Below are 10,721 nucleotides of genomic sequence, written 5' to 3' on the forward strand. Positions count from 1 at the left end.
ATGGATTTCTGGCACTCTATTCATACAACTAGTCAGACAGATTATTTAAATACAGAATGGTACAATCCCCAAGCCTTTACCTTGTTAATTACATGCTTGTTTCAGACAAGGTTGCTGATAACTATTTCTACTTTGCAAAGAAACGTATTCTTGTGTGTTGGAAGAATTACATCCCACCAACTGAACATTGCCATTTGTGTAGCTTCAATGCGTCTTACAGAAGTGTATGAGTTCCCTAAAAACCTATGTAAATTGTTGGGATGCAATAAGGTGGTATACTTTATGATAATATGTAATAAATAACTGTAATATTATAGAAGAATTTGTGAAAAAAAATGCAGTGTGTGAACTTAACATGATGAACAGGAATGACGTTTACTCTCACGGGTGGTCAATAAGATCTATCGGAAAGCCATGCCCTTAACTTTTTCGGGATCGTTGTCCCTTCCACGGATCCATACATTTCAAAGTGTTTCCTTTCAAATCGTACCAAGAATATGCATATCCTTGCTTCAGGGCCTGAGCTACAGGCAGTTAGATTTGGGTATGTCATTTTAGGCGGAAATTGAAAAAAGGGGGCGGAACCTTAAGAGGTTTTAAGGACAATAGCGGGGAACATACACAATAAAAAAAAATGCTGGGTTAAAACCAACCCAATTTGGGCTATTTGGTAAACCAGCGCTGGGTAAATATTGGACAGAAGTAATGGACAGAACGGTTATTTTTACCCAGCCAGTTGGGTTGCGTGAATAACCCAACATGTTGGGTTGTTGAAATTACCCAAACACGGGTTAATTTAACCATTGGTTGGGTATTTTTTACTTTCATGCTGGGTTAACCATGCAGCTGTTTTTTTAACGTAATCTTTAGGTTATTTTCAAGAGGCGTAGCTTATTAATAGAACAAAGCTCTTCAAAAGTGTCCAGCATCCTGAGACCCAGCAAGTACCCCTATTTGAAATTGTATCTACATTTATAGTACTTGTTTGGATTTACTCTGAAAATATATCTGTATTAACAACATTAACAGTATTTTGAAATTATATCTGCTGCCATCTACTGCTAAGTTGTAATACTAAGGCCTAGATTCAAATCAGATCCAGCATTAACTGGCGATAGCAGACAGTCGCATAGCGGATATTTTTGCGGTGTCAGAGGTGGAACTGTGTTAGAGTGTCAGGTTTTGGCCAGGACTGTTCAGGTTTTGTTCACTAGATGTCCCCCTTGCACCTTTTTTGTACCTTTTGTTTTTCTTGCCCTAATTATTGTTTGCACCTGTAAGTCATTCCCTTGTTAGTATTTAAACCCTGTGTGTTCCTCAGTTCCTTGCTCAGTGTTTGTATGTTAGCACCCAGCCCCAGCCTTTGTGATCATTTTTCTCTTGTTGGATTTTCCAGAGGTTCTCTGGTTTTGTTCTCGTGTATTTTTGGATTGGTCTTTTGAGATTTGTTTTTCCCTTGCTGTTTTTACCACTTTGTGGATTTTCTTTGTATTTTGGAAGATATCTATTTTTTATTAAACCACATCTCTTACTGCTGTGTCTGCCTCATCTTCTGGTTCTGCCATTATTAGTGACTGTTTTCTCGCAACCGGGTCCTGACATAGAGCCATCAAATTTGGTGAGCAGCTGCCCTGTGATCATTGTCCAGAAGCCACATTCGCCCACTCGTAGGTGTAATTCCGGTAGCTACTTGTGGATATGACAGCTCTAAACGAAGTTTCAACCTCCGACACCTCCAAAACAACCACTATTGCGGATGTTGGCTGAAGATCCTATTGAATCGAGCCCTAACTGTACTTTATATATTATGTGCATGTGATAGTCTTTCTGTTTATTTCTGTTTGTCTTTATAATTGTTATAAAAACATATATATATAGTATATAAAGAAAAGGATAAAATTCAATTGCACCATTGGCAATATTCAAGCAAGTTTAAGTCGTGATCTTATCTGTTACATGACAAGCACAATGTTACATCTTGTATTTTTTATTTAGTCGTGATCTTATCTGTTTACATGAAAAGCACAATGTTACATCTTGTATTTTGGCAATATTCAAGCAAGTTTAAGTCGTGATCTTATCTGTTTACATGACAAAGCACAATGTTACATTCTTGTATTTTTTATTTTAGTCGTGATCTTATCTGTTACATGACAAAGCACAATGTTACATCTTGTATTTTTTATTTTATTTAACCATTACTTAACTAGGCAAGTCAGTTAGAACAAATTCTTATTTACAATGACGGCCTACCAAAAGCAAAAGGCTCCTATGGGGAAGGGGCTTTGATACATTTTAAAAATAAATAAATACATTATATCAGACAAAACACACATCACGACAAGAGAGACATCACAACATACATAAAAAGAGACCTAAGACGGCAACATAGCAAGGCAGCAACACATGACAACACAGCATGGTAGCAACACAACATGAACACCACATGGTAGCAACACAACATGGTAGCAGCACAAAACATGGTACAAAATTATTGGGCACAGACAACAGCACAAAGGGAAAGAAGGTAGAGACAACAATACATCACGCAAAGCAGCCAGACACTGTCAGTTAGAGTGTCCATGATTGAGTCTTTGAATGAAGAGATTTAAGATAATGTCCAGTTTGAGTGTTTTGTTGCAGCTCATTCCAGTCGCCAGCTGCAGCAAACTGAAAAGATAAGCGACCCAGGGATGTGTGTGCTTTGGGACCTTTAACAGAATGTGACTGGCAGACGGGTGTTGTATGTGGAGGATGAGGGCTGCAGTAGATATCTCAGATAGGGGGGAGTGAGGCCTAAGAGGTTTTATAAATAAGCATCAACCAGTGGGTCTTGTGACGGATATACAGAGATGACCAGTTTACAGAGGAGTATAGAGTGCAGTGATGTGTCCTATAAGGAGCTTGGTAGCAAATCTGATGGCGAATGGTAAAGAACATCTAACTGCTCGAGAGCACCCTTACCTGCCGATCTATAAAGTATGTCTCTGTAATCTTGCATGGGTAGGATGGTCATCTGAATCAGGGTTAGTTTGGCAGCTGGGGTGAAAGAGGAGCGATTACGATAGAGGAAACCAAGTGTAGATTTAACTTTATCTTGGAGCTTTGATATGTGCTGAGAGAAGGACAGTGTACCATATAGCCATACTCCCAGGTACTTGTATGAGGTGACTACCTCAAGCTAAACCCTCAGAGGTAGTAATCACACCGGTGGGGAGAGGGGCATTCTTCCTTCTTGTTCAGAACAAGGTTAAGGGTAGAGAAAGTTTGTTGGACACTAAGAAAGCTTTGTTGTAGAGCATTTAACACAAAATCCGGGGAGGGGCCAGCTGAATATAAGACTGTATCATCTGCATATAAATGGATGAGAGAGCTTCCTACTGCCTGAGCTATGTTGTTGATGTGAATTGAGATGAGCGTGTGGCCTAGGATTGAGCCTTGGTGTACTCCCTTGGTGACAGGCAGTGGCTGAGACTTTATATACTGCACTCTTTGAGAGAGGTAGTTAGCAAACCAGGTCAAAGACACCAATATTCCTTAGCCGGCCCACAAGAATGTAATGGTCTACCGTATCAAACGTTTTGGCCAAGTCAATAAAAATAGCAGCACAACATTTCTTAGAATCAAGAGCAATTGTGACATCAATGAGGACCTGTAAGGTTGGAGTGACACATCCATAACCTGAGGGGAAACCAGGTTGCATACCAAAGAGAATACTATAAACATCAAGAAAGCCAGTCTGTTGATTATTGACAAGTTTTTCCAACACTTTTGATAAACATCTCATTCATTGAAGTCAATTATTTTTGGTCAAAGATTGCTATTGGTATTCAAATGCTTTTCGAAAAAAGAAAAGGTTGTCAACAGTACAAAATTATTTGCAAGTGAACTGTATATTCTGTGAGTTTTTTACATTGTTGTATTGTTTGCTTCAGAACCCTTTGGAAAGAAACAAGAGTCCAAGATGTCTGAGTAAGTTCCAATATGTTTTTATGATATCAGTATACAGTCGTAAGCGGAAGTTTACATACACCTTAGCCAAATACATTTAAACTCAGTTTTTCACAATTCCTGACATTTAATCCCAGTAAAAATTCCCTGTTTTAGGTCAGTTAGGATCACCACTTTATTTTAAGAATGTGAAATATCAGAATAATAGTAGAGGGAAAGATTTATGTCAGTTTTTATTTCTTTCATCACATTCCCAGTGGGTCAGAAGTTTAATACACTCAATTAGTATTTGGTAGCATTGCCTTCAAATTGTTTAACTTGGGTCAAACGTTTTGGGGATCCTCCCACAAGCTTCCCACAATAAGTTGGGTGAAATTTGGCCCATTCCTCCTGACAGAGCTGGTGTAACTGGGTCAGGTTTGTAGGCCTCCTTGCTCGCACACGCTTTCTGCAGTTCTGCCCACACATTTTCTATGTGGACTGATGTCGGCACTCCAATACCTTGACTTTGTTGTCCAAAAGCCATTTTGCCACAACTTTGGAAGTATGCGTAGGGTCATTGTCCATTTGGAAGACCATTTGCGACCAAGCTTTAACTTCCTGACTGATCTCTTGAGATGTTGCTTCAAAATATCCACATAATTTTCTTGCCTCATGATGCCATCTATCATATGAAGTGGAACAGTCCCTCCTGCAGCAAAGCACCCTCACAAAATAATACGGCCACCCCCGTGCTTCACGGTTGGGATGGTGTTCTTCGGTTTACAAGCCTCCTCCTTTTTCCTCTAAACATAACTATGGTCATTATGGCCAAACAATTCTATTTTAGTTTTTTTCATCAGACCAGAGTACATTTCTCCAAAAAGTACGATCTTTGTCCCCATGTGCAGTTGCAAACCGTAGTCTGTTTTTTTATGGCAGTTTTGGAGCAGTGGCTTTTTCCTTGCTGAGCGGCCTTTCAGGTTATGTTGATATAGGACTCGTTTTACTGTGGATATAGATAATTTTGAACCTGTTTCCTCCAGAATCTTCACAAGGTCCTTTGCTGTTAATCTGGGATTGATTTGCACTTTTCGCACCAAAGTACGTTAATCTCTAGGAGACAGAACGTGTCTCCTTCCTGAGCGGTATGACAGCTGCGTGGGCCCATGGTGTTTATACTTGTGTACTATTGTTTGTACAGGTGAACGTGGTACCTTCAGGTGTTTGGAAATTGCTCCTAAGGGTGAACCAGACTGTGGAGGTCTGCAATTTTTTTTCTTAGATCTTGGCTGATTTCTTTAGATTTTCCCATGATGTCAAGCAAAGAAGCACTGAATTTGAATGTAGACCTTGAAAGACATCCACAGGTACAACTCCAATTGACTCAATGACCTCATTAACCCTATCAGAAGCTTCTAAAGACATGACATCATTTTCTGGAATTTTCCAAGCTGTTTAAAGGCACAGTCAACTTAGTGTATGTGAACTTCTGACCCACTGGAATTGTGATAGTGAGTGAAATAATCTTTCTGTAAACAATTGTTGGAAAAATTACTTGTGTCATGCACAAAGTAGATGTCCTAACCGACGTGCCAAAACTATAGTTTGTTAGCAAGAAATGTGTGGTGTGGTTGACAAACGAGTTTTAATGACTCCAACCTAAGTGTAGGTAATTTTCGACTTCACCTGTATATTTTATGCCCTGTTTGAATTATATTAACATCACCTTTATATTGGTGTTCATCTATGTAATATCCTCCTATTAGAGGAGAGATGCTCAATGTGGAAAAGGAAATATAGTATTCACTCTAATTATGATATCATCTTCAGGATCTTGGGCATTCATGGAAATCAAGAAACTGCCATTTTTTTTAATTAATGGTTAGAAACTCATCTTTACCTCCCCAGTGTCAGAAATGTGTACCTTTCTGGAAAATTCACACGTCTTTTCATGAACTATTTTAGGAAAAAAATGCCATCGAGTCGCAAGCATCATCTGAAGGTAAGTGGTCACTAGTAACATTGAATTGTTATTTTTGTAATGAAACTTAATCTTGAGCAAAATATATTATATTATTATTATTATAAAAGTCTCTGTGTGTTGTGTATTCACCTGTTAACCATAATCCAGTTGTGTCACTATTCATGCTTCTCTCTCCTCCAGAGCGTGATGCTCCAGATTGCTAAGGACTTGCTGGAGGCAGAGGCCATAGAGGCAGTGGAAGAGAAAAAAAGGTACATGGAAGAGAACTGCCCCGCATTGGACCTGCCTGGGTCATTGGTGGAACTGCAGGTACAGTATCACCAATAGTTGAAAACACCAGTGTTTACCATAGCTTCACAAAGCAGTGCTTAAACAGCTGTTCATAACGGTCCAATGCAGGCATGATTTATGGGTAATAATTAAGTACTTTACTGTGATTGTTTTCAAATACAATGGTCAAAAGGAAACAAAAATAGCTTCTTAGCAAAGAACAATTTCTCAAGCAAGAATTTTGCGAGAACTGTGTTGGAGTGGTCTGAGTGGGGAGGGCAGAGAGGCAGAGAGGTTTGGAACTCTCTTATCGGTCTGTTAATTCATGTAGTATATCAGGCCAAAACTCCATCCCACCAAAACAGGATGAAATTTCATGTGGTCTTATACTTAAGCATTAGCCCCTTTTCCCCCCCAATTTTCGCCTAAAATGACATACCCACATCAAACTGCCTGTAGCTCAGGCCCTGAAGCAAGGATATACATATTATTGGTACCATTTGAAAGGAAACACTTTGAAGTTTATGGAAATGTGAAAGGAATGTAGTAGAATATAACACAATAGATCTGGTAAAAGATAATACAAAGAAAAAAACAACCGTTCTTTTGTATTTTTTTTGTACAATCATCTTTGAAATGCAATAGAAAGGCCTTAATGTACTATTCCAGCCCAAGTGCAATTTAGATTTTGGGCAGTAGATGGCATCAGTGTATATGCAAAGTTTTAGACTGATCCAATGACCATTGCATTTCTGTTAAAAATGATGTATCAAGACTGCCCAAATGTGCCTAATTTGTTTATTAATAACTTTTCATTTTCAAAATTGTGCACTCTCCTCAAACAATAGCATGGTGTTCTTTCACTGTAATAGCTACTGTAAATTGGACAGTGCAGTTAGATTAACAAGAATTTAAGCTTTCTGCCCATTACAGATACGTCTATGCCCTGGGAAATGTTCTTGTTACTTACAACCTCATGCTAATCGCATTAGCCTACGTTAACTCAACCATTAGCTCAACCGGGGACACCGATCCCAAAGAAATTTTAAAGGGAATTATCATAATTTTCACAATTTTACAGTATTATTCCAACCTCATTGTGTGGAAATATACACTGAGTGTACAAAACATTATGAACACCTTCCTAATATTGAGTTGCACTCCCTTCTGCCCTCAGAACAGCCTCAATTTGTCAGTGCATGGACTGTGTCGAAGGTGTCAAAAGCACTCCACAGGGATGCTGGCCCATGTTGACTCCATGCTTCCCACAGTTGCGTCAAGTTGGCTGGATGTCCTTTGGGTGGTGGACCATTCTTGATATACACAGGGAAACTGTTGAGCATCAAAAACCCAGCAGCATTGCAGTTCTTGACACACTCAAACCGGTGCGCCTGTCACCTACAACCATACCCGGTTCAAAGCACTTAAATCTTTTGTCTAGCCCATTCACGCTCTGAATGGCACATATACATAATCCATAATCTCAATTGTCTCAAAGCTTAAAAGTCCTTTAACCTGTCTCCTCTCCTTCATCTACACTGATTGAAGTGGATTTAATAAGTGACATCAATAAGGGATCCTAGCATTCACCTGGTCAGTCTATGTCATGGAAAGAGCAAGTGTTCCTAATGTTTTATACACTCTGTGTTTTTAAAACACAGGTAAATCATGTTTTTGACTGCACTGGGCCTTTAAACTGGATTTTCAATCTACGCTGTCAGTAAATTCACTGTAAACCCACAGTACTGTTGTTGAAGGTTCCTTTTGTTGATAACCAACTGCAGGAAATGTGCAAGACAATCCATCACCAGCTTGATAAAGTGGATGAGGAGAGATACGACCTGGCAGGCAAAGTGGGCAAGTGTGACAAAGAGGTATTTTCATCCAGTTGAGGTCGATTACATTTGTTGATTTTCTCTCTCGTTTTGATTGAAGACCTGAAGATAAAAGTGCATATCTCGCTTTTTTCCTGATCTTTTCTCTTTACAGATTGATGATTTGAGGATTAAAGTGGTTGAGATCCAGGGCATCAAGAAGCCAGCTCTGAAGAAAGTACGTATGTCTGCTGATGCTATGCTCCAGGCTTTGTTGGGCTCCAAGCACAAGGTGACCATGGATCTGAGATCCAACCTGAAACAAGTGAAGAAGGAAGTCAAAGAGGATGTGAGTAACATGGAGGCATAATAATGTTCAAATATATATATGTACTATGGATTGATATCAGTGCATAGCCGCCGGAAGATGTTTTGAGTTGGTGGGGTACGTCTATCATCTTATTTGCGTATAGTGGCATAGAGTAGAGCAGAGGTGTTTCTAGAATTTTCACACATGGGGAAAAAGGAATCCAGACTTTTAGTAAGGTCCAGGGAAAATGTAGCATTTTAAAAACGGATTTCATGCAATTCTACATAATTTTACGTGTGGAGAAGTTACCAGAGTATGTTTTAATACCACACAAATGATCAAGTGGACAGGGTTCTGACACCAAACTAAGATCAATTGAAACAACCTAGCCTTTGTTATGCAGGTGAATGAGGACCCAAAAGCGACGTAATAGAAACAGAGTCTTTATTCCAGTATCAAACAAAACAATGATTCTCCTGGATATATCAAAGGTAAATCCAAAACAGGAAACTGAAATCCTCTCGTCAGTAGAGAGGAACGACAGGAGACGCGACCACAGACTGCAGGTCGCTTCAGGAAGGCACAGGCCGTAGCTGACATAGACACCTGCTCACACGCAGCATCTGAAGAAGGCAAAAACACGACAGGGCGGAACAGGACACAGGAACAGCAAACATCAAACAAGAATCCGACAAGGACAGAAGCGGAAAACAGGAGGGAGAAATAGGGACTCTAATCAGAGGGCAAAATAGGGGACAGGTGTGAAAGAGTAAATGAGGTCGTAGGAGAATGAGAAACAGCTGGGAGCAGGAACGGAACGATAGAGAGAGAGAGCGGGAGAGGGAGAGAGGGAGGAGGAGAGAGAGAGAGAGAAAGAGGGAAAGAACCTAATAAGACCAGCAGAGGGAAGCACAGGGACAAGACATGATGATCAAAGACAAAATATGACAGCCTTGAATGCAACCAATAGCCTAGGCCAACGAAAAGAGTGGAGACACAATATGAGGAGGAATTTATAGTCCTCAAAAGCTTTGACTACCAGTGATGGAGAGACTGAATACACGCCTCACCAGCGATGGCAGATGAGGTCGTGCCAATAGCCTATCTCTCATAGATACTTTGTAAAACAATGCTGTGCATTCAATATTGCAAAGTTGATAACATATTCAGTAGCTTAATTATAGGTAATACTTGTGTAGCCTAACTTCTCTTTTCAGCAGTAGCCAATCTGTTTTTCCCGTGATTGTATTTCAAAATATTGCGAGAGGCCAGGATATTTTAGCTGCTGTTCACTCAAAAATCAGCTGCTTGATATTTGTGCTGTCCAAATTGTAGCAGGATTCCTGACAGTATGCGCTTGTGATTACACACAATCGACAGCTAAAGAAGCTATTGATCCTCTCTGGCTAAATTATGCTCTCTGGTGTAGTAATTTGAATGATTTGATTATATTTCTGTACAGACAGGAGTAGTTCTATAATTTTGGTTAACTGTATTTCATTTATCAGAGGGTGCTGCAGAACTTCCAGCACCCTTACTTCCCAAGGCAATGTATCAGTGCCAATATACATTACATTTGTAATCAATCATTTTACTCGAATCCAATTATTTTGGCACAAATGTGACTTCATATTGACGAATATCATCCTATATATTTATTTTCCTTTTATAAACCCCTTAAAGCTCAAAATAAATCATTTCCTTGACCTAAACAAATAGCTTATTGTCACTCTTGACCTGATATCTCTGCTGTAACACCCACTTTCCATTAAAGGACAAAGATACAGTTGGTGACTGGCGTAAGAACATTGACGACAAGGCCGGCATGGACGGCAGGAAGAAGATGTTTGAGGCCGCATAAACGCTATGGCAAGACCATTTCCCCTGCTTTTCTCTGTGTCTTAATAAATCAGTTGTTAGCCATGGCCGTCTTTTGTGTTGGATATATAAGGTAGTATTGTGGTTAAGTCACAGGTGGATTTGTATGACCTTGTTATCGATTTCACTGCTTCCTTTTTGTCTGTATACCCCAGACCCAGGTAATTACCTCACAGCAACTTAAACACATTTTGAAAAGCACTTACTGTATATTAAATAAATATTTCCACACTTACACCTTGAAAAGCAGTTTTATTTTGCTTGCACGTCTTCATAATGTGTGAGATTTAAAAAACGATAACTACTTATGCAGTAGACTACTTGATTTGGGTAGGATTAGTATACTATTCAATGTTATTCAATAGAAGATAATGGGCATGAAAAGCTAGGTGTGAAAAAAAACTGGAATAACTAAAGGACTTTAAACCTAGGACTTGATTTATTGGAACATATCACACACACCAAAAGGCATATTCTCTGTGCATGTACTCTTTTGCTCTCATATAATGAATAATAATTTCATGAATTAATC

The 10,721-nt window shown here is 39.3% G+C and overlaps 1 protein-coding gene across 3 annotated transcripts in view; it reads left to right on the forward strand.

The window, feature by feature from the left end:
* The window catches only part of LOC111962183 (troponin I, fast skeletal muscle-like), a 31,640-nt gene extending 21,216 nt beyond the window's left edge, over nucleotides 1-10,424 (forward strand). For all 3 annotated transcript variants that reach the window (XM_023985063.2, XM_023985062.2, XM_023985061.2), the window contains 6 exons: nucleotides 3,936-3,972; nucleotides 5,899-5,935; nucleotides 6,098-6,226; nucleotides 7,972-8,061; nucleotides 8,177-8,350; nucleotides 10,086-10,424. In XM_023985063.2, coding sequence (XP_023840831.1) covers nucleotides 3,965-3,972; nucleotides 5,899-5,935; nucleotides 6,098-6,226; nucleotides 7,972-8,061; nucleotides 8,177-8,350; nucleotides 10,086-10,172 — 525 coding nt within the window. In that variant the 5' untranslated portion in view covers nucleotides 3,936-3,964 and the 3' untranslated portion in view covers nucleotides 10,173-10,424. The remainder of the gene's footprint in view (nucleotides 1-3,935; nucleotides 3,973-5,898; nucleotides 5,936-6,097; nucleotides 6,227-7,971; nucleotides 8,062-8,176; nucleotides 8,351-10,085) is intronic.
* The last annotated feature ends 297 nt before the right edge of the window (nucleotides 10,425-10,721 follow it).

The sequence above is a fragment of the Salvelinus sp. IW2-2015 genome, linkage group LG4q.1:29, assembly GCF_002910315.2.
Source record: "Salvelinus sp. IW2-2015 linkage group LG4q.1:29, ASM291031v2, whole genome shotgun sequence".
Taxonomy (NCBI): domain Eukaryota; kingdom Metazoa; phylum Chordata; class Actinopteri; order Salmoniformes; family Salmonidae; genus Salvelinus; species Salvelinus sp. IW2-2015.